Source organism: Python bivittatus, unplaced genomic scaffold (genome assembly GCF_059951505.1).
Source record: "Python bivittatus isolate LINGU-HERP-01145 unplaced genomic scaffold, Pbiv_v1 ctg000400_np1212, whole genome shotgun sequence".
NCBI classification, from domain to species: Eukaryota; Metazoa; Chordata; class Lepidosauria; order Squamata; family Pythonidae; genus Python; species Python bivittatus.
This window is the reverse complement of record NW_028277073.1, coordinates 5,183,705-5,209,118: the sequence shown is the minus strand read 5'-3', so window position 1 is coordinate 5,209,118 and position 25,414 is coordinate 5,183,705. Positions and strand designations below refer to the sequence as shown.

General features: G+C 38.3%; 1 protein-coding gene across 1 annotated transcript in view; it reads left to right on the top strand.

The window, feature by feature from the left end:
- CDH23 (cadherin related 23) overlaps window positions 1-25,414 on the top strand; it is a 469,716-nt gene that overhangs the window by 161,319 nt on the left and 282,983 nt on the right. The window contains exon 9 of the mRNA XM_088144253.1: window positions 11,054-11,132. Coding sequence (XP_088000379.1) covers window positions 11,054-11,132 — 79 coding nt within the window. The remainder of the gene's footprint in view (window positions 1-11,053; window positions 11,133-25,414) is intronic.

The window sequence follows — 25,414 nt, the reverse complement described above, 5'->3', positions numbered from 1 at the left end:
AATAATGAATGCAGTTGAAAAATATATTTATATTGTCTTATTCAGGATTGGTAATTATCTTGCTATATTCAAGATTGAGTTTAATCTTTAGGGAATGTTATATAATAAATTTTTGAAATATCACAGATAAATTTGGGTTCGCATGAAGATCATTCAAAGTAAAATATCCTTTTCTTCCTTATTTTGGATTCACAAGAAGATTGTCCCCAATTGTGCCAACAATATTAAAATGTTTCTTAGGGAACATGAAGCCCAAAAGGTCTTCTTGTTAGGGTGAAGCTGTCTCTTAAATGTTTATAAATGGGTTATTATTTCTAATTCAACATTTATCCTACCCTTCTCAACAACTGTCTACCTTTCTAAATATGTTGCACAGTTTGCAAGGTTTGCCATTCTAAACTCTTCCTATTTTTTGGCAAATGTGCTGTCAGAGTATACTGGTACTTAATGTCTTAAGGCTGTAACAGAATATTAATTTAGAAATGAGATGCCAGGTCTCCAGACCTTTCTCCCAGAAATGATAATATTATATAGCAGCATATTTAATATGGGATTGCTACATTGTGTGTTATGTAATATATTTATTTTTATTTATTAACTTTATTACAATCAATTAGACCAGTACAATATTAAAAGAAAGGGAAAGACATGAAATATGTCCAATCCAAATAAGGGATTATATATCCAAAAGTATGCTAGTCAAGGTACTTGTCGGTTATAATTAAAAAATCATTTACAATAATTTATGCACCATGGCTTCAATCATCCTAAAATTACACATTATAAACCATTAAAATTAAGAGTTAATATCGGTTTTTGAGTACATAAATATAGAAACACAGAATGCTTATATCAATTGTTCACAATAATACGTCAGCTCTTAAGAGCTGCTGCACAAAATCTTGCCACCTGCACTGTAACATTACTCCACTTATCTCTGAGGAGAATTTGAAGATATTCGGCGTCCGGTCAGCCAGGATATCTGCTGATCGTTGGAGAAATAAATTTTGTTCGTAATTCTCTATAAAATGGACACCATAAGAGGACATGCCCAGTGGTTTCCACTTCCCCAGAACCACATGGACACAGCCTTTTAACCAATGGGACTCCCTTATATTTACTGTCCAGCACAGCTGAAGGGAGTACATGACATCAGGCAAGTGAAAAGGCCCTCTGGTAGTTCACTACCTCTAGCTGCCTGAGATATCTGGCGGCAGCTACAGTATATCTAGTGGATTCTGGGGCCAAAAACGATGGAACTTTTTCTAGATCGGCTTGCCTCTCCATGTCTTCCACCCTTTGTCTCAGGTTCAGTTTTGCCTTGTCAAAGCCCAGCTGAAGTAACGAAGGCGGGGCGACGCCTAGCCTTGCAAGATTACACTCGACAGCCTTGGTCCATGAAGAAACAAATTTATCTTGGAGAATTAATGGAGCAAGGCCTTGAGGGAAAAGGTTAAGTTTTAACCATAGATTTAAAGATGACAGACAGATTCTTGATTCAACCTTTAAAAGGCCAGTCTCCAGGCGCAAGCAGGCATTTGACACACAGTGAGGCAATTGTAGGATTGCTCTTAAAAATTTGGACTGGACTCTCTCCAGGGGTAAGAAGGAGGAGGATGAGGGTCCAGGGTGTGTCCCATACAACATCTGGGCAAGCGATTTCGCCTGGAAAAGTTTAATTGCGACGGGACATAATGTCCTCCTTTTAAACGTAACAGTTTGAGGATAGCGTTAGCTGACCTCTGTCCAACTGCGGCTGTATATTCACAATGCGCAGTCCTTGAACCAGTGGCATGTATGACCACACCCAGATATTTAAAAGTAATCACCTGTGTCCATTGAGGTACCAGGATTGTGTTCTTGGTCTTTTGGCAAAGGCCATAACCTTGATTTTCTGGAAATTAATTTCCAGTTTATCTTTATTACAGTACTGGAACAAGACTCGCAGGGCTCTTTTTAGGCCCACTGGTGTCCTGGAGAGAATTACAGCGTCATCAGCGTAAAGCAATAGGGCAATACTGCGATTCCCTATTTTAGGGGGATGATGGTTAGGATTATTTATCCATTTAGTCATATCATTGATGTAGAAATTAAAGAGCAAGGGAGCCAAAATGCACCCCTGTTTAACCCCCTTTTTAACTCAGTAAAAAATATCGATTCTGTGTGAGCCCCTTGCATGTTACACCTGACCTTGAGGGTCGTGTTAGAATGTAAGACACATAATAAATAGAGAAGCCTGCGATCAATAGAGGCGGCTTCTAGCTTCTCCCATAGCTTGAATCTGGTGACAGAATCAAAGGCTGCCTTTAGGTCTATAAAGGCAGCATATAGTGAAGCCACTCTGCTGGACATATATTTTTCAATCAAGTGCTGGAGAACCAAGCATTGATCAATTGTGCCTCTCCCCTCTCTAAAGCCTGCATGTACTTCAGCAATCAGATTGCTGGAGTTCAACCAGTTCTTAAGTTTGTCTTGCAGGTGTTTGGCATAAAGTTTGCTAATTATGTTTAGCAAGCTCATTGGTCTATAATTTGCAGGGTCGTCTCTATTTCCCTTCTTAAAAATTGGGACCACAATCGCTAAGCCCCAGTCCGCTGGGATATTTCCTGTGGAGTCAATATAGGTAAATAGTGATGCCAGGACTGGGGTCCACCACTCCCTATTATTCTTCAGTAGTTCTGCCGGGATGAAATCAGCACCAGGGGCCTTCCCTGTCTTAAGTTGATCAATAAGAGATTTAATTTCGGACATTGAGACTGGCTGCCATTTAGGTACATCCTTCAAGTTGTACATTTTTTCCTCACTGGGGGCGTCTTCATACAGACTCCGAAAGTGAGACTCCCAAACAGCAGGTGATATATGAAAATCTGTTGGAGTATATGTTCTAGTACTTTGGGAAGCTATTACATGCCAAAATAAGGAAGAGTTCTTACTCTTTACTGCCTCTGTAAGCCTTTCCCAGGTGGACCTAATGTCTTGCCTCTTCTTGTTTGCCACTAGTCGCTTGTATTATTTTTTGAGAGTAAGAAGATGTTTAAGTGCCATTAAATTCCTGACTCCAGTCTCAGTTTTGTATATTTTATATGCTGAGGTAAGGGCTTTCTTTGCTTCCACACAATCATTATCAAACCATGGCTTCGATACAAGGACAGGCCTCTTTACTGAGAGGTCAGGATCTTGTGCCAAGAACGACTGTAACCTTTGCACTAAGTTGTTATATAATTCTAGTGGGTTTCGAGAAGGGTTGGCTATTATGAGGCCCGATCGCAATGTTTGAATATTTCCCTCTGCTAAAGCTCTCCTTACCTTCTGATCAAGGGATTGGGGCCAAACAACTCGACATCTTGTTAAGCCAGCAGAAGAAATTGCAGGCCTGAGATAAGCCCCAGAAGGCGTTTGCCAGAAAGAGGTTTTCAGTTGTATAGAGAGCGGTAGATGGTCACTTTCCAATGATGGTACAACTTCAAAGTGTTCTATGTCTTGTATTAGGTCCATAGATGTTAGAATATAATCAATGGTGCTAGTTCTGGCTCCCGCCATAAATGTCACTTCTCCAGGATAATCTCCTACATGCGAGCCATTTGTTATAAGGAAGTTGAGCCTATTCGCCATCTTTGCGAGGCAAAGGCCAGCGTAATTTATTCCTTTATCTTTAGAGAGTCGATTTCGGGGGATGTTAATCGAATCGAAGTCCTCCGCTGGGGGGTGTTGCTGATATTTAGCATGCAATGCATAATCATCTGTCCCCAATCTGGCGTTGAAATCTCCACCTACTAAGACTCTGGCATTTGCATGTTCCATGAGGAGATTACTAACATAGTGTTCCAGTTCCATCCATAACGCAGTTACTTCAGATTTTCTTTGCGTTGGCGGGAGATAGACATTGATTATTAAAAGTGAGTCTAGCTCCACCTTGAGCACAACGGCCATAGCCAAGTGCTTTAGAGGGGAAATAGATACTGGCTCTACTCTCAAGGAGGTTGATATCAGTATACCCAGCCCACCTTTCAGTCTCCCTGGTCCTTTACCTGACCTTGCCTTTAATTTAAATGAGTAGTAGCCATTAACCAAAAGGTCATTATCAGTCCATGTCTCTTGCACCAGCATTATGTCCTTGCCTATCAATGGATCAAAGTAATTTAAGCCTCTGAATCGGTGCCATCCAGCTACATTCCACGATAAGATGTTTAAGTTCTGTAATATAGTTTCTTTACTCTTCTGTTCAAATCTGTTTATATACTTTCCTTCCATTTGGACTGGAAAGTGGATGTAATTACAGTAGTTCATTCCATACATGCTTCTCTTCCCACTTGCAAATGCTTTTTGCAAATAAATAAGCGAACGAGTCCAGTTCTTTGGGATCATTTCAGAGGACTCAGCAGTCATTAGAGTAACTACTGGATTTTCCCTGAAGTTAGTTTTTGAGACAAATATTTCAGTCTCTGTTTGAGCCTTTTGAGAAAATAAAGAAGTTGGATTAGGCTAGCAAAATTTATCTGATATAGGACAGGAGACATCTGTCCTAGTAGTTATCTCCCCACAGAATTACTTTCAGAAAGAATATAATTCTTGGGAAGTGGCATAAATCTGCTCTAACAAATGGTTGCTGCTTACCATTGATTTAGACTCTGAATTTTATCAGAAGTCTTGCACTTTCTCAAGTGTTTTGTCATACATGACAAATGAACAATTGCCACCATTTAGAGTGTGTTTATAAGAGATTGTCTTGAAACGGATGCAGGCAATTGTTGGAATGAAAAAAAAAATCGAATGATGAATACATTCTCATAGAAGTAAACACTGGGTCTATTTTTTCTGCCTTAAATATCTTCAGATTACAAGTAGTTTCACAGAGATTTAATTGTGTTAGCAAACTAACGCAGCCCATGGTTGGGACATTTGAGTGTTTTTCAGAGTCAGAATATAAATATAGTTCAGGACTATGAAATAATAAGATAAGCATATTACACATGGTAAAATAAAAGTAAAATGGTTTTTAAAAATGGAAGAAAAGTTTGTGATGATATATCCATATATGCAGAACCTACTTACTCATCGATCCACTTTATTCAAATTCCAGTTTTAGGAAGGTGATCTTTAAGAATATAAATCACATCGGTAGATGTTCTAGCTGAAGACAGCAGAGATTTTGAAACTGGGCTTTACATATTTAAAAACTGTATTTTGCTCTTTAGTTCTGTTAAATTTTTAATCAAGCACAGTAGTTCAAGAGATTAAGAGAAAAAGAAAAAGCAAAACTCTTTTCTAGTTGTAACCTGTACTTTGTTCAATCTTTGGTCAGTTTCCAAGAATTTATGGTTAATGTTTTCAGTTTAATGTGAATACATTTTATTGCTTTTTAAATACAAATGTGTATCTCAGAGAATAGCCACTATAATATTACATCTAATAGTTTCTTCATTCATAGATGCAGAGTGCCAGATGAAAGTGCAATTCTCAATAACAAATAAGAAATCAATCCAAACTTTTTTGGAAAAAAATGCAGTTTCGTAGCCTTTTTTCCTCCAAAACCTTCACACCTGGTTCTCTCTCATGCTTTCTTAGGATAAAATAGAAGGGGAGATGAAAGATAAATAAACGATAGAAGAACAACCACCAGTATAATGGATGTGTTTGTACTATGCTAGTTTACATTTCAGGATGTGACATGAATTAACTAGGTTAATTCAGGAAAGCATGATTATGCAAAGGTTGGGTGACTGTGTAATGTGAAAATGACCAGTAGAGATTTCACATTGGCATAAGAGATCTAGAGAAGACAAAAATTGATCAGATGTAGTTCTACCTTAAAGGGGATGGGAGTTCTGCAGAATCACATGCTTTAGCTTTAAAAAAATTCTGAATTTAAGAAATATTCTTCTGTCAGTAGCAATACACACAAGAAAGCTAAAATATACATACATAGAATATTGGAAGAAGATTCCTATTCCTTGACAAGATTCCAAGTGGCCATTGTCCTAGTGTGGAGTGCGCAGTTATGTCTATTTATTTATTTGTTTGTTTGTTTGTTTATTTCATTACATTTGTTATGGCTGCCCAGGTGGCTTATAACATTTAATACATAGTTAAACAATAAAAAACATAGCCAAACAAGACAGCCCACACTAAAAACAGCCACAATAAAATATAACCCAGCACATTAACCCAAGGCCTGGGAACAAAGCCAGGTTCTTTTCAGAACCCCAGGAATGTGGGAGCCCCCTGTATCTTTGAAGGGATGCTGTTCCAGAGGGCAGGGGCTGTGACAGAGAAGGCACGTTTCCTGGGGGCCACAAGATGACAGTGTTTAATAGAAGGGACCTGTTGGAATGAAAAAAATCTAATGATGAATACACTCTCATAGAAGTAAACACTGGGTCTGTTTTTTCTTCCTTAAATACAGGGGCAGTAGCAGTGACACATGAGCATGGTGAGAAGTGCCCATTACTGCTCACACCACTGCATTTTGAACCAGATACAGCTTCTGGATGATCTTCAAGGGCAGCCCCATGTAGAGCGCATTGCAGTAGTCCAGTCATGAGGTGACTAGGGCATGGCTGACCATCTTAAGGGCCTCCCATTGGAGGAAGAGGCACAACTGGCACACAAGATGAACCCATGCGAACTCCCTCCTGGCCATTGCTGCCACTTGCCCAGTAGCTGCAAGTCCAGGAGGACCCCCAAGTTGTGCACCAGTCTTGAATGGGGAAGTGCTATCCCATCCAAGACCAATGGTGGAAATTTCCCTAACCCAGGGAGGCCAGATAGCTACAGCCACTCAGTCCTGTCAGGATTGAACCAAAGTCTGTTCCTTTCCATCCAGACCCGAACAGCCCCCAGACACTGGGTCAGTATCTCAGCAGCTTCACTTGTACAGCCCTTTGGTTGATATTAAAACCTTTGATGATACCAGACCTTGAACTGATGGATAAACTCATCCAGTGGTTTCATGTAGATGTTAAAACAAGAATGCTTGTTCTGCGCTAAAGGTAAAGATTCTCTCAGACTAAGGTCAACCTCTGATGGCTATATGGGCATGTCCATGTTGATTTCCTGGCAGCAGTGTGAAAACTCTGACTTCTGCCTTCTTCTGGAATGTTTTTCAACTAGGCCTGGAATTTCCTGATGACCTCCTATCCAAGTATTCATCAGGTCTGATCCTGTGGCCATCTGCTGTGCCTCGTAGACAACTATCAAATAAACCTACACAATGTTAGCTGAGCCCATAGGCCAAAAGGAGATATAATAGAACAGTACATGTGTTTTATTCATGTTTTCCCCACTGATATATCAATTCTCTGTTGATTTTTATCTAAACTCTGAAAAATGATTGTTAATCACTTTTAGTATCTGGTCTGGATGAGATTGTAATTGATGAGATTGCAGGAATGACTTTATTTCCCTCAGCCATAAATACTATTTTATTTAAAAATAAATCCTGCTTATCCTCTATTTTATAGATAACAGATATTTGAATAAGAACATAGGGCTGCTTTATCCCATCAATTTTAACTCTTGATTTTATGAGGAATAATGGCTAATCTAAAGTGCTAAGTTTAGTTGATGCTGCTATCTTGTTTGCTTAGGATATTTTAATGTTATTTCACATATAAACACTGATGATTGCTTAGAGAAAATACAAACCTCACACACACCAATAAATAGACAGAAAATATTTCACAAAACTGAAGATGTATTAGATTTTCATTATGAATAATGTACTGTGCAAATTTTTGTTAAAATATGTTTCCCCAGCATTGGAAGAGATGCGTCTGGCTTTTCAGACTTCATAGTCTTTTTAAATTTCGATATTCAACAATGCTGAGACTCCCCAAAGACAAAATAGGCTATATAGAAGTAATATTCTGAGAGGTGGACTAAATCAATATTTCTTAATATGCAGAATAATTTTCCTTTTTCAGTGTATTTACCAGTAGATGATGAACATGAGTTGTTAAATCTAGCTTGGCTGAAGGACAGTTAAAATTTAGTTTTATTTACAGAATCATTTCTATACTACCTTACTTCCAAGGAGTCAAGATAATTCAGAAAATACTCTGAATACAATAACACTAATATAAAGTATATTGTAAACATTGCAATAGCCCATGTCCACCATCAGCACCAAAAGCTCATCAGTACAAGATAATCTTTGCTACTTTAGTAGAAAGGACATGGGGGCAAGGTGTTCCATACTTAAAAGGCACACCTCTGGCTCCTGTTTCTATGAGTTCATGTGGGTTTGGGACTGTCAGCAGCCCTTGGGTTGAATGCACAGGATGAGTTCATTCTGGAGAAAGGCAATCCTGTAAGTGCCACACCCTACAGCACTTCATAGGTTAAAAACAGCACCATGCATTGAGCCTGGAAGCCAGTTAGCAACCAGTGCAGTGACTGGGGTAATGCTCTTAAATCTACTCCTCCCTATTAATATGTGAGTTGCTTCATTTTGGAACACTAGCGGCTTCTGAAATGTTTTCAAGAGCAGGTCCAAGTAAAGCATATTGCAGTAGTCTGAGGAAGAGGTAGCTTCCTCTCTTCCTCCTCTACTCTCCTCTTTTGCACAATTATTCCCCATAGGGCTTCCTCCACTGTGTTTCCCTGGGGTAGCTTCTCTTCTGATAATGTTTTGCTCTCTCTAGCTTCCAACTTCCACCCACCCTCTACTACTGCTAACATCCTCCTTCCCCCATACACATGGGTGGCCATGTAAAGTTGCTAAATAACTAAGCAAATCCTTTTGTATTAGGCTTAAAAAATTAGGTGAAGACTGGATTAATTAAAAGTAGTTATGAAGGCTAATAAGATATTGAGTAAGACATAAAAATGAAGTGACTCTGTCTGAACTTTGGCTTCCAACAGATAAAATACAGCACTGGTTTGCTCCTGCCAAGACAGATGTGTGTTGTTGTGTTTCATTAAACTATAAAAACAGCCATTCACACTTTTTCCCCCAAGGGCAAAATGAATGCCTGTTTCCTCGATAAACAAAAGAAAGCAGAACCGCTTGAGATCACAAATGTGTTCACACTAAATTAATTGCTATTGTGTGTATAAATGTGGACATTTGTTGAATAATTATGACCTCAGGAGAAAATTCATAGTTTATGCTGAAAAGATTTTGAGGCTACAGAAAAAAAAAAGGTTGTAGCTAAGTAATGATGATGTGAATATTGGGGAATCTTCAGACAAATATTTTCAAATGGTGTAGTGGCTAAAGCACTAGACAAAAAGTTAGAAGACCCAAGTTTAAGCCCAACCTTAACTATGAAAGTTCACTGGGTAATTTTGGATCAGTAACTGTTTCTCAGCCTAACCTACTTCACAGAATTGTTGTGGGGTAAAAACTGGAGGCACTGTTTATTTATCTAATTGCTAATGAATAGATAGAGCCTTTCCCATTCAATTCAGTGTTGTAGACAACTTCTCTGTTACATGCCCAGATCTGCTTTGATTGCAGGTAAGACAAATCCTCTTTTAAAGTGATGTGATTTAAGTTTTACAAGGTCTTGAATTAGATGCAAGGGTCACCTGTAACTCTTTCTGCATTAATTTAGGAATGGTTATGTGATTCTGCCAGTAAATACAATACTTAGAATGACATTTTTATTGTTAATCCCTTAATGATATTTCATTCTGATCCTGGTCAGATGGATGAACACCATAACTCTCAATATGCAGTATAAGCCATGACATAGTTGAAGTCTTAAATACAAAGACATTGTGTGGTTTGGAATCATAATTCTCCCTCTCTGGGTTACTGCTGTCTCTTTCAGCCTATATCCTACTCTTCAGCAAGGATATGAGAGTAGCTGTTCCAAAGTGAAGATGTTCAGTTACAGCTACTGCTTGTTATTTGGTTGACAAAGATGTCTCATTTAAATTGAGGGGCTGCCTGCTTCTGGTTGTTTCTGTCTCTGGTGAGATCAGGCAGGATGGACACACTTTGTGTCCCATCAATTAAGCAGTGTCATCTAGTGAGCCCCCAGGAGTAGTGCCTTCTCTGTTGCAGCATCTGCCCTTTGGAATAATAGCCCCCCAAGATTTGGATAGCTCCTGTGCTGATCCAGTTTCCAGGTTTATGTTTGCCTTTGGGCCATTTACGATTAGTTTGTTTATTTGTTACTGTTTATTTTTCTCCTTAGTTTTAATTGCAAGCTGCCCAGAGTCATTGGGCATCAGACAACATATAATTTGTGCATATAAATAAATTAATAACTTATGATGGACCATGATAGTATCTCTGTACTGAATATTATTGCAGTAAATAATGGTAAGTAGTTATCTCACAGAACATGCACATTATTATGTTACCATTCACTGGAAGTCCTAAAAACTATAACACCCATAAATTGCTTACGTATTGAAAAACCAATCATTTTTGTTTGAGGATTCTTCATTTCAACTCCCAAGAGAAGGTGAACCAAGTCAAAGCAAAGCTAGAACAGTAATAGATACATTCACCTTGGTGACCTAACTGCAGCTACAGTTCACTGGTCACTTGATAAGTGGCAAAGAAATTGAGATTGTTCAGGGAGGACTCTGAAGAGCGCCCCATTCACAAGTGTTTTAAAAGATAAAACCATTCAATTCCTTGTGTCAGTCTGCAAGAGCATGGCTAGCACGTAGGGCAAGTCATGTTGATGTCACCTTGAGATCAACATGTACATTTGCAGATATAGATGAGAGAGTGAGACTTGAATGGTTCAAAATAACCATTGGTGATAGCTGGAAATGTTTCCCTCTGGAAATTCAAGTAAGATTCATTTTTCATTCCTTGTATACTTTACAAATAGTCCACAAATACGTAAATTAACCAGTGAAAAATGGCTGCCTGTTCTTCTCTCCAGCATTAGTAAACTCATTCAATCTGTTTATAATACTGAATAGTAAATAATAAATAGCATGGGAATAAGATTAAAAAATTCAGAAATGAAATGTAGGAGAATTAGATGTGGAACTATTCAGCAAGCCTCGTAAACAATGTATGAATTGATGGACTGGAAATTCAGCAGTGCCTGAAATACTCAATTCTTTTCTTTTCTTTCCCCAGGGTACAACTGTGCGTATGATAACTGCAATTGATCAGGACAAAGGACGGCCCAGAGGTATTGGTTATACAATTGTGTCAGGTGAGTCATAAAAATCAGTCTGGACTAAAGGTATTGACCAGGTAACAAGATATTAGGCTGTAAAATTTAAAATAGAATCTACTATTGAGTGTAACTCACTCAAGAAACCACCATATTTATACAGATTGATAAATGATCAATTCTTCTGTTATCTGTCCTTCTGCAATCCAGAATCTCCTTCTGCAATGTTCTTTGAATAGCTGTTTATTCTTCCTCCTCCATCACCACCTAGTTGTGGAACATATCCATAAGTAAACAGAAACAAGAACTTCTAAGCAGATATTTACACAATGAACCTAAAAAAACCCAAAATCAGTATCTAGCAACAAAGATTACGATTTGAAAATAAATGATTTCTTAAATATAATAATTTACTAATAAAACAATAGAATTCTACTTATTTTCCCACATGCTCTTAACAATGTGAATAAATTCTACAAATGACATCAGTAATTGGTCTAAATTATATTTTGACCTTTTTGATGTTACAACAGGGAGACTGATGTTTCTAACATCAAAACATCTAACAACAAAGCAGCTCCTTATAGTTTAGCATACCTGGTCCTTTTTGGCTGGTTTTGTCCACCTCCTCCAGAAGATATGTCACTCTGTCCTCTCATTGAAGAATGGTCCTTCAACCCATTTGTTACTCGTCCAACTCTAAATCGTCCCAGGAAAAGCCAGAAGCTACAAAAAAGAAACTGGGCTTTGAGCATCCAACTCCCAGTTCTTGAGGATATGAAGCTTCCAAAAATATTTTCCCGTCTTACTATAAAAACCTTTCAATTGGTTGAGGTCATTGCTGGGATTTTTCTTTTGAACTCCAGTTGCAGAATTGCTCTCTATGGTCCTAAACCCTAATCAAAAGCTCCTAGCTGATACCAGCAATATCTTCTTTTCCTTAAGTCTGTTCCAGTAGCCTGCCTTTTGTCATAGATCCCTTATTGTCTAAAGCACATTAATTGATCTGTGGAACAAGAAATCTGTAAATAAAGAGAGGTATTTTATTTTTATCTACTTGAAATGGGCATCAGAAGCAAAGGTATACTAGAACCTGGATTAAATGGACCATCTGCAGAGAGAGTATCCAGCCCTTTCCAAGAAACACCAGTAAAACAGAGATATAACACACTCTGTTATTGCAGGGAAGATCAAATTTTGTACGTTGCATCTGAAGTCCCTTAAATGAAATTCCATTAAATGAGGTTTTGCTATTATAATATAATATGATTAATATAATACAATGGAATATTTTGTCTATTAAACTGAGAGTTTGCCCACTTAATTGAGATCTTATTGTAAGTGACCCCACTTATTCCAATTACATAAATTTACTAATTATTCCAGGTAGAGTATAAAATAAAACATAAAATTATATATAAACCAACCATTCTAGCACCAATGAATCTATACAATCAAAATCAAAAGATGTAATGGCCTGTGGGAATGACCTTGGGAGACAGAAGGAAGAGCCACAGCCTAGACAACAGTCAGGCAAGAGACACCTCGGTCCGATGGGGACACGGAAAGCATCTCAGAAGGGACCTTCCCTAGTTTCCTGGAAAGTAAAGGCAAGGGGGGGGGGGAGATAAGTGCTCTCAGACCTGCAAGATTCTGTTATAATATTTCAATAAAGGTAGTGTTAGTACTCATGGTTTTGGTTTCTTGTCCAGACTACCTTGAAGTGCTGACGTCAGTCTTGCAAGTCTGAAAGTACATTGTTGCTGTTGGAGATATGAATTCACAGGAGTCCTTGCAAGAGGATGTACTTCTGAACATAAGCAGAATGCTGGAAGAATACCGACTAGTTAACTATATTGATAAGGAATAAAATATGCTCATAATATTTATTTATATAGATTCATTAAATTTATTATGGTGGCCCACTCCAACAGACTCTGAGTGGCTTACAAAATCTAATACTAATTAAAACAATTGAAAACATAAACAAAACAGTCCATACTAAAAGTAGCCATTAAAACACAACACCCCCACCCCCCAAAGCACAGTAACTCCAGACATGGGAGCAAAAGCCAGGTTTTAAGAGCTTTCTGAACCCCAGGAGAGTGGGTGCCATCCGTATCTCTGGGGAAGCTGTTCCAGGTGGCAGCAGCCATGACAGAGAAGGCATGCTTCCTCGGTCTCACAAAATGGCAACTGGAGTGCACCAACTCTTCCTAACACACTGGACAGGCAGAAACAATGGGAGAAAAGCAGTCCTTCAGGTAACCATGGAGGACTTTAAAGGTAACCACCAGCACTTTGAATTGCTCCCAGAAGCCAACTATTAGCTAGTGCAGCTGGCATAGCAGTGGTGACCCATGGGCACAATGAGAAGTGCCCATTACTCCTTGTGCTGCTGCATTTTGAACGAGCTGTGGCTTCCAGATGGTCTCCAAGGCAGCCCCACGTAGAATGTATTGCAGTAATCCAGTGTGGTTGTCTTGTTGCAGAGTATACACTTAAACAGATCCCAGTTGATGCTTTCTGACATTCATTAGTTTTGAAGTAAAAGTATATTTATTAAGAAATACATGAAGATAGGAAAGCCTTACTTCTATCTAAACTAGAGGGAAGCACCAGAGAGACAGAGAAAGAGAGAGAGAGAATGAGAGAGAAAGAGGCCAAGTGAGAAAGAAACTTAAGGATAGTATGTGAAGAGCTTCCTACCTCTCGCTGTGTGCCCTAGTGTTCACAAGAATTCATAGGCACAAAGAGACGATGCAGTCTCCAACAGTCAGTGCATCATGTTCCAGGAAAGGCCATAACTGGTGCACCAGCTGGAACTGGGCAAAGGCCTTGCTGGCTCCAGTTTCGACCTCCTCTTCCAGGCAGGAGCTGTGTGTTCAGAAGGAACCCCCAGTTGTGGGCCTTCTCTCTGCACAAACTGCTCTCTTCATGGGAAAACAACCCTGTTCTCTCCCTGTTGTCTCTGTCTTGGAAGCAATATGGTCTTGCCGTTTACATTGTTATTACAGCTACAACTCTCCTCCTCTGGCTTTTCCACTGCTGCCATCCCTTAGGAAGCCTCTGCTGCTTTTCTGTTCATCTTGTTCCTCAAAGCTTCCTTGTATTGGGATTCACCCATCCCCATTGTCAATAAGGAAGCCTTGATATACCACACGATTTATGAGTAGCTATAGCCATTACGTGCTCTGAAATTCTCTCAGTTGTTGTTAGATTGGAAATAAACCTTCACTTCCTTCCATACCACTCTTATCTTAAATCCAAATGCTTTATGGTAGAAGAAACTTCAGTGGTAGAATTGAGCTGCGAGGTATTACTTGAAAAACAATGAAAAAGTGTGCTTTGGACAATACTATAGTGTTTCCTTTACTTTAGCTAAGCTAACCTGTGCTTTGAATGTTTTCTTTAAACAGTGTCAAAATTGTATCTGAGTCTGAAAAAAAATGTTTTACTAATACCGAAAAAAAAAAAAAAAAGTGGGAACATATTTTTGGCCATTTGATAAACTAGCTAAGGTCATATAGTTCTGTTGACATCCAACATTTCACTGCAAAACAGATGGAAAACAAGTGACTTTTTCCCAGGATACAAAGCTAAATCAGTTTTTTTTCCAACCTGATACTGAAATTAGTTGAATTTTGCAGTGTCATTCACTGCAGTGAATGTCCATGCTTTTTTATTTAGGTCTCACGAGTTTCCTTTGCTCTATGAATAGGAACAAATTTACCTGACTAATTGTTTATGCTGAAGAAAAGTTACTGATGTGTTCTGAATACAGTTGGTGTTGCATGAAAAATGTGAGCCAGGGTATAGGTAATTTGGTACTTGGTGTAAATCAACTGATGTGTTTCAAAATCAAATCCTAAAGAGCTCAATCTCCTGGCATTCCCAAAACTCATTCTTATTATATTTAACAGCCACTGTATGAGTTCTGCCACTTATTAAAAATACATTTTAATTAAAGTTAAAATCTCTGTGAAACAAAATTAGATTTTTCAGAATTAAAACCTGCATTTGATGTTAAGATTTGGTAGACTTCAGTATTAAAAGCCTAGAAAACCAAACTAAACCATGCTTTATTGAAATATAGAAAGCCTACGACCTACATACCCTTTCTGTATATACAGGTACTCAGTTCTGCGATAGTCTGATAACTTTGTTTATCAGAACTCTCTTCAATCTTTCTAATAGTCCAGATTTTATTATACCACCTGTTATGTGACTGGCCTGTTGTAGAAATAGCCTGAACATTCTCCTTGAGACTTTTGTGCATGCAGAGTAAGAGACAATCTCATACTTACAATAAAGCCAATCATATTTGCTCACGTACATCCATATCTTAATCACTGCCCCAGGATCTATCACTTTGAGAAAGCTACCCGTCACCGCAAAAACTAAAACTAAAATGCAAAGTATATCAAAGCAGCAAGTGATTAAGCTGATTAGGATTTTCTTTTTATTTTCTTCGTGTGTGTGTGTGTGTGTGTCTGCAAGTAATTATATTAAAGCAAGTTTTTTCATAGTATAGCCTCCTTGTAAGAAGCAGATTTCCTCAGCTGATATATGTTTCCATGTCTACTTTGAACATCAGATTTTGGCATAAGGTGAAGTTATCTATTCATTGCGTGGTATGAAGCATTTTGACCCTGTGCCAGTCTCTTTCATTTTATGCTTTGGTTCTCTGCATCCCAAAAAAAGTGCTGTTACATCTCTTAAAAATGGTGTCATCTTTCTCCAACTACAGGCTATAGTAGAATCACTTCTCACATCCACAGACAGCTGTAATCTTTGAAGAACTATACAATAGATTTTGCAAAATATCTTCATGTAACTGCCCAGAGTTAGATAATGAAGTGTGCTGAGGGCAATGTTATTGTCAGTATGTTCACACTTGAACTTCTAATGTAAATCCCTAAATTCTAAAATGGGATTTCATAGTCAAAGAGGAATCCTTGACTATGGGTTCAGAAGTATCATGATAGAACAAATGTATCACAGTAGTTTTCCTTCCAGCATTGCTGAATTCAATGACAAATATGTAATTAATTAACATGAGAACAGTAGAAAAGAATTTGAATATATGTGCATCAAGATGTAATGGTAGCTCTTTATGCATCAATTTCCAAAAAAGGCTCTATAAAGATGTAGTAAGAGCTAAATCTCTGAAAATAAGTTGATATATCTAACTGGAAAATATTGCTAAAATCTAGCAATGTACCAGCCATGTAATTAAAATATAATTTGAATAAAAGCTTAGAACAAGAAGGTGGAAATTAGTAGTCAGCAGTTACTATTGCTTTCCAAATCAATCTCAATCTCTCTCTCTCTCTGAATAAGGTGCAGAACAGTATGTAGTCTTTTTAGGTCACCTGCAAGTATATATAGATGGACATAGCATATGTTGCAGATCTTGTAGGGGGAGGAGGAGATTTTGCATACTGATGGACTTTTTTTTTTGGTAAGAATTCTCCAAGAAAAAAGGCTCTTAGGTTCACATCATTTAAAAGATGCAAACAAAAGCCTAGAGGGGATACCACCTAGAATACATCTCTCTCAGCAGCCAACAACCAGATAAGTGGGAAGCAGCACCAGATAAACCATCAAGGAAAAAACAGTACTCTAATCCTCTAATCAAGGAGGAAGCCACATCCCCAAAGTCTGGCGGGGCAAGCTACTGTATATAAGCAGCCAGCAAGCCTTATTCTCCCTTGCACTGATGCTGTTACCTACCCTAGTAATGAAACGTCTGCAACAAAACAGCCAAGCTGAGAGAGCACCACCACCCAATAGTTTAACCCTGAATTACATACTATATTCTCTTCTATTGAAATTGCTGTTAGTTGCTACCCTAGGTTAACCTTGTTTAAACATGCTATTCTTCTGGAGAGATGATCTGCAATATCATCAAGGGCTACTCCTTTTAGGCCTGTTCTTGGAATAACAAAATAATTGGAATAACAAAATAAATGGATGCATTTAAGTTTGGATTTTCTTTCCCCAAACCCAGAAGATTTAGAACGTCACAAAATCTTAGAAGATGTGCAGTTATGGGAAAGGTATTAGAGAGAAAATTTATTTTTAAACATTGCAACCAAGTATCTAATATGAAAAGAAACTTGGACAGTGGAATAGAGAAAAAGGGAAGAACAAGGGAAGCAGTTACGGAGTCAATTCCAAATACAATAAATAAAACCTAATTCAGCTAAATGCCTATTCCCCACTTTAAATAAATGTGGGGTTCAGAATATATGAAGAGCTCCTTAATTTCAAGAGACAAGCTTGAACCCTCACATATTTATGGAAATTTAGGATCAGTTAAAGTTGCTTATTTAGTGAAGAAATTACCAGTAATGTAGTACTCCCAAATTCTGATGTACCTAGCAAATTGAAATTCTGTTTGGTGACTGAACCACCTTCTAACAATTCTGAGGTTAACAATTAAAGATTCAGTCAGGTCCAACTTTTTTTTAGAAAGTGAACTTTTGGATGTGTTTTCAGAGATAGACTTGAAAGTGTGTTTATTCAGATTTCCCATAAGATTTGAAATTAACAGATACTTTAGAGGAGCACTCTTGAGTATAAGAATAAAGGAATTTGTCATTGTACATCTATAAGCAAATTGCAACATGTGTTTGTTTTAAAAGATAATCATTTAGTTAATGAAGAATCTAATCATTCAGGCATCAAAGTAGTTTCACTTTTGTTGTTGTCAGATCAGTAATGTATGCATATTTTATCATCCTGGAAAAGGTCAGTGAGTAAGTGTTCTGCTTAGATTGGAAAATTTGTGCAGTGTGCATGAAAGTTGTCTAAATATGGGAGCTAGCAAGTGAATTTGATTAGGAATTAATTGCTGAATGTGATTTTAGCGGCTTTTTTTCCTTTGTTGCAACTAAATGGAATGTTCATAGAAAAATAAGTAGTTAATGGAATCATTCAGTTAATGTGTTTATTGTGGAAAAACTAACTTTAGAAAACACTGCCTTTTGGGGGGATATAAATTTGTAAAGTTGCTTTTCAGAACAAACTGCAGAAACTGTTATATATACAGCTCATCTACAAATACAAGGTTTTTCTTGACGAAAGAACAATAAAACCAGAAGATGAAGCATAACCTTTTCAAGAAAAAATTAAGGTCAACCTGAAATGATTCAGTTACACAGATATCAGCCTGTGCGATCACATTTATTTTCCTTTCTTGGATTGATATGGCTGAAGGTCTCCTTTTCTAGAAAAAAGACTTTCAGTTTGGCTGAAAGATAGAATGCCACTGAAATTTCATTTAAAGGAAAGTCAGTATGAATTCTAAGCCACTTTCTCAATTGTGATAGCTGGGGGATTTAAAGTGAAGTTTAAGGAGTTAAAATAAACCAATGAAATTTCTCAACTGGCTTTTCTATGGTGCTTTTCTATGATGTTACTGGATTTCACCAAATAATTGAGAAGAAACCCTTTTTAGGTTCCTCCCTGGATAATTTTAGTGCATCCCAAGGACTTTAAAACTGACATTTCTCTGTGCATTGAGGAGATATAGATGCATGAATCTAAAGTTGTTGGTTCTTTTGTTTCTCCAGTTTTTGTGTTAGATTCAGATCAAGAATTCTGTGCTCCATGGTAATGAGTCTAACTTTAATCTGATTTTCAAGGCAGATCTTAACCTGGATTTCTTTGGAGTCCTTGGGGTTCTCTGAGCTTGGTTGTTTTCTTGCAAACGTTTCATTACGTTTGCAAGAAAACATCTTCAGTGCTACATAGCTGGGTAACGAAATGTTTGCAAGAAAACAGCCAAGCTCAGAGAACCCCAAGGACTCCATAGTTCAACCCTGAGCTACACATATTCTCTTCTACTGGATTGTTTTGCTCACAGTGAATTAAGAGTAGCCTGGGCCAAAACCATTCTGAACACACAAAGAGAAAGTGAAAATACAGGTAATCCTCGCTTACCAAATGCTTGTTCAGCGAATGTTCAAAGTTACAGCGGTGCTGAAAAAGGAGATTTATGACTGGTCCTTGAAGTTACAGCTGTCGCAGTGTCTCCACAGTCATGTAATCATGATTCGGGCATGTGGCAACTGGCATGCATTTATGACGGTCGCAGCGTCCTGTGGTCATGTGATCACCATTTTCAACCTTCACAGCCAGCTTCCGACAAGCAAAGTCAATGGGGAAGCTAGCAGGAAATTGCAAGTTGCGATCATGTGACATTGTGCTTAATGACCCACAGAGATTCACTTAATGACCACAGCTGGAGCTGACAAACATGTCATAAGTTAGGCAGGATCATGTGACATTTCACTTTATGACTGCATCACTTAGTGATGGTGTTGCCAGTCCCAATTGCAGTGGTAAGTGAGGTCTACCTGTACATAAAACTTCATCAAAGATAAAGAACTAACATAAGTTACTTAATAGGAAGCAACCTTGAATGTTGATAATTAGGGAATCAGTTAGTTTTGCTGAATCTCTTCTGATGAACTGGAGTGCAATCATCAGATGTCCTCTCATATCACTGTGCAGAAACAATTCCTTGTTTTGTGCTCATAAATGAGACTAGAAAATTGTGATGTTCAGCCATTGAGGTCAGGGCTTTGTTTGAAGGACAGGCAATTAATCTAGTAAAGAAATCCACAACTCCAATTTTGGCAGATTTATGGAGATAGCCTCTGTCCCGGGGATTCTACCTCATCATCTTTCATTTTCCAGGCAAAGCCAGTGAGTTGTTATATAACATGACCTGTTCTAGATAAGATTTTTCATTTAAGGAAGCTCTTCAGGCTAAGAGAGATGGATGTCTTGGCAGCTTCCAAGGTGCAACATGTGATGGAAAGACATCAGAAGTAGGGCCAGACAGAAAGGGTATTATTAATTACCGTGAAAAGAGGAGTTTAAATTTTGATAGTCATTGCCATGCCAGTGATGTGTAGAAATCATAAAACATGAGATGTGTGGTACTCCTGTCTGTCTACTAACTTATATTAGGGCTCACTGGGAGACTTTGCAGCAAAGGGAAGAGTGAGCATGAATAGGTACATTAAAAAAAAAGTTGTTGTTTTTTTTTTTTTTTTAACTCTGGCAACTTTGGGGAAGGAATTATAATTTTGCAACGTTAGAGTAGAGAGTCTTGTGTTGAATTTCCTCAGTGAATGGGTAGGGGCAAATTCTTTAAAGCCAAAATACTGTATCCACTTTTCCAACCACAAGAATCAGGGCAATTTTATCAACCTGACTCAAGCTTAATTCTTTATATTTTTAAGATAGAATTATGAAGTTGGAGAGAGACTTCTAGGCCCTTCTTATTCAGTGTGTGCAGCCCTGTGCTGTAGCATATTCTATGGTTGTTCTCAGTATATAATCCAACATTACTGAAAAAAATGCTGAATAGTATCAAATCTAGAAAAATATTTACACTCACTTGAATTCTCCTACTAATTTGATGGGAACTATTAGTGAGCATTCCTTAAGTTTGGTTATCCAACCGTTGTTAACCACAAGATGGAGCTATTACTGCTCACATTTAACAAGTTTTATACCCCAAATATGCATTGTTAATATTAGGATAAATTATATCTGCAGCATTCCATCAATCTATTAAACTAGTCACCAGATCCAGTTCTGCTATAGCAAAATTTATTTTAGATAAATTCATTTTAGGCATAATTCTCCAGGGTTTTTGAAAGCTTATCTAATTTATAACAGTACTGTACATGACTAAAGGTCCCTACCTGCCTCTGTCTCTAAAGACCTTAGAGCAGTGTTGTCCAAACCTGGCCACTTTAAGATGAGTGGACTTCAACTCCCAGAATTCCCCAGCCAGCATGGCTGGCTGGGGAATTCTGGGAGTTGAAGTCCACTCATCTTAAAGTGGCCAAGTTTGGACAACACTGCCTTAGAGGGACATAAACAGCCTGGCTGAATCTTCCAGTCCTCTTTTGTATTTTGGGATAATTTGAATGGTAAAATAAGTACATTCAATCTTATGAATACTGAATAGCAGCCAATTTTGCAATTTGTTTTATCTCAGATGAAAACGGATCATTTTGCTGCTGCATTGAAGTGCTGCAATGTAAAGTTATTGCAGGGGCTGTAAAAGAGATCTGGATTCTCATACAACCCACGGGCTATTAATTGTCTACCTCTGCTTCAATTCCAGGAATGCAAATAATGTAACACTTGAATACATTTAAATTATCTGGTTCTTGACCCCTTATCCGTCTTGAACTGCAATCCTGGTCCTTTACAGGTTTCAGTCTACATGTAGTCTCTCATAAGTATTTTCCTTCCAAAGAAGACAGACACAAAACAACAGCTAAGGAGCTCTGCCTACTTTATGCTGCACACTAACTTTTTAAAGACTCTCCTTATTTTTTTTTTTTTTTTGCTCTTATTGTAGTATACTAATCTCAGTTCATTCTGAGCTTTAGCTTCCCTGAAACTCCTGAGCCAGTCCCTAAACAGTTGAGCATTCATAGAAGATCTGGGGGTACTCTCCTAAGGTACTGATTGTAGCCCTTCTCTTCTATTACCCTGTTGCTTTAAGCAATCTCTGATAGATTTTTTTTTTTTTTGAAGAAAAACACTTGGGTGCATAGTAAGAGAGTTTGAAAATCACTTAGGCTATAACTAACCCTACACACTTACTTATTGAACCCAGTAGGACTTAGTTATTAGGAAACGTACATAGGATTTCATTGTGGAGATAAAGAAATATGTCATAAAGGTGCAGTTGAATCCTGTTATTATAGTTGGAGATTATTTTTGTTTCACATTATCTCCTAAATATTTTTTTTTTGCTTTCCTGTTTATTTAATTTTATTATGAGTTTTCTCTCCCCCTACCTCCAAATAACTTAGTCTCAGCTTTATGTAACTCAATATATACAAACACAACTTTGGCTGAGCTTGAGAAAATGAAACAGTACTGGAGTTGGCTGATGTGTTCATGGGGAACCATCAAGAGGTCCTGGGCTATACGTAGACTGGGAAGTTGAAAAAAAACATCCTAAAGAAAGGCAGTGGTAACTACTTCCATATTCAGTGGTAACTACTTCCAAAGACAACATCTCCAGAAATCAAGAACCACTGAGAGACTTTGCTTGAGATAGATAGATAGATAGATAGATAGATAGATAGATAGATAGATAGATAGATAGATAGATAGATAGATAGATAGATGTTATACACAGAGAGAGAGAGCGCGCACTAAAATGGTCATTTAAAATTTTCTCCTTAAATTGCCAATTTTAACAGAGCCTTTTAAGGCTCAAACGGAGCTATAACAATCTGAGCAGTTAAAAGACAGTATTTAGCCAGAAAATCTGAGGAAGATTTTACAGTTACATCCTTATTTAGTTCATCAGCTAAAACCTCATGAGCGGCATAAGCACAATTGCTATCTTCACACTTACCAGATGCAAAGTTTTCCTGAAAGTTATCACTCCGTAGGAATCCATTCACCTTCATTTAAGAGAGGGAAGACCAGAGGCTTCCTCAGTCTGCTGGGAAAGCACCTTGAATCTGTTTGCTGAATTCATTGGATTCCAGGAGATTAGGTTTTCAGTAGGCTCTTCAGTAGTGAAGAGTTCATTAATCTTAAGGTTTTTTGCTCCCTTGGCTGGATTCAGTGTTCCAAGGCTGGTTCTACATCTCTTTTTCTTGCCCATAGCGCTGGAACTTTTAAGTTGCAGGGAAGAGTTGTGGGCATGTAGGATAATTAGAACATGGGAATAAAGTTATTCAATTATTTAATTTGCAATAAATTTAAAAAGTGAAAAGTCCAGGAGACAACAGCTAAAAGCCAAATAAAACAAGCACTGAAAGGAGCAGACTAACTGGGCTGCTCCTCTGACACCATCTTAGAAGGGGGGAAATGTGTGATTCCAACCTGTTGATTCTTTTTTTTTCAGCTTTGCTTTGAAATACGAGAGCTTAGGGCCAGGTGAGACTAAATGGCCAGCTAACTCAACACTCAGAGAGTACTATTTTCCCCAATCTGCTGCTGGTCCTAGTAGAAAAAAAGAAAACGTACAGATATAAAAATAGATCCCAAGGAGATCATTTTCATGAGCCAAATGACACACTTGGAAAAGAAAGAGTTATATCTCTATCTCTGGGGCATTCTGGTCTTGATTTGAATGAACCCCTTCTTGGGGCTGTGCTTTGTTTATAGTTTAAAATGCATGGAATGCGAGTTCCTTTTATTAACAAGTCTCACCCCTTTGCCATTATGTATCTGAATAATTCATAGAATTGACCCCCACATCACAGTTACTTCTTTCAGATTTACCACCCTGAGCCGTATGGGACCCTACTTCAGAAAAGCAACTCCCATGCTGCTACTCATTTTAAGACCCTGTACAATGCATAAAAACATAAAGGGCTGAGCCATAACTATGACCCATCAAACTGTTAAAGCATGTGGAAAGATTCATGCTGTGCCAATGCAATATTGCCAGCAGCGTGCAAACGCTGGCCTTCGTATGACTGACAGATTTCGCACTTGTTGATGGACAGACCATGGTGAGATTCTGGGGGAGAGATCGAGAAAGAAATGGACTGGAATGTCTTTATCAACATTTGGGGTGTGTTGAGAGCAAGTATAAGACACAGAAAGCTATGAATGAGTCAAATGAAGTCACTGCAATTTTTAAAGGAACATTGAAAGAACAGAACAAAACATGATTATTAAATGTGGAGGGGCACAGTGGCCTGCCTGCCTGCCTGCCTGCCTGCCTGCCTGCCTGCCTGCCTGCCTTCCTGCCTTCCTTCCTTCCTTCCTTCCTTCCTTCCTTCCTTCCTTCCTTCCTTCCTTCCTTCCTTCCTTCCTTGAATACCAGAATAGAATATCATTCTTCATTGAATACCAGAGTAGAGATCCTGCATCATGTCACCCGCAGGATCCAGCTGCTTTCATAAAAATGACGGAAGCAGTGTAATGTTCTCATACTACAAACTTTGGAACATGCAGGTGATATCGCAGTGCACATACAAAAGAGGCATGGCTTGTGGCCTGAGGGCACAGTGCTGCCTTCATCAGACTGATCTGTTTGACCTCCCCTGCGGACACTGCTGTGTTGACTGAGCTCCAGCTGGTCATTATCCACTGAGTGCTCAGCCTTGAAATAATTGGTTATTGCTAGTTGATTCAATAGTGTGTTGGCTTTTCTGGTTCAATGGTCTTTATATATTGTATTAGTTAGGACGAACTTTATGAATGATTCTGAGATTATTTGCCACAGCAACATGTTCTTTGAGAAAGAAGAAAAATATAAAGATAATTCACATGAATGATTTCTTCATATAAGAGACTGAGCTTTGATCTACACAAACAGCTGTGCTATCCCAAGAAGGAAAAGTATGACCTATAAACCAGTAAGAGACAGTTTGGTGTAGTGGTTAAGGCACCAGGCTAGAAACTGGAGACCATGAGTTCTAGTCCCACCTTAACCACAAAGCCAGGTGGGTGACCTTGGGCCAGGCCCACTCTCTCAGCCCTAGGAAAGAGGCAATGGCAAGCCACTTCCAAGAAAATCTCCAGGACAAGTCCAGGCCATCACCAGGAGCAACACTGACCTGAAGGCACAAACTCACGCAAAAAAACCAATAAACTAGATCAGAAACTGTAGGTTAGAAGTTTCATTTATGAATGGCTCCCTGAATAAAATATATAAAAAACATTTGTATAGCAAAGAGAACATCAGATAAAACCATTCTCCCTCATGTGCTGTTTTTTTCTTTGAAGAGAGTTCCTCAAAATAAAAGAAACAATGGGGGGGGGGGAATGATCCTGAACTTGCTGAAGTAGAACATCCATTTTCCTGTCCAGATTACCAGGATTCTAATTTCTTTCACTTCGTTTTGATGAGGGATAATGCAAACCTGAAAGGAAGCCGGATGAAACGCTGGCAATGTGCATGACTGCTCAGACATTGCACTGATGCCAGAATATAGCAGTGGGCAATTTTAGCCTGTTCCTTTGGCCTGCTGTCCCTTAAGAACATTTAATAAATATGGCTGTTATCCTGGCTTCCTTCGTATCGAAAGCCACCACCAACAAACAGCCTTCAGTAATTAAAATGGCAAGGGAATCTGTTTTCGAATAGTGGGAAAGAATTATGAGAGGATAGAGGGGAAAGAGAGAAGTTACTATATAGAAAAGTCAGGTTTTGGGGGGGGGGTTTGGAAAGACAGCCTCACAACATGGGACAGGTAACTATTTATAATGCATAGGAATGGTTATGTTGTAGTGTGGTGGTTAGAAATTTTCCTCATACATAATGTTCTCCACTGACACAAATAAACTTGTCAATGGTAGGGACA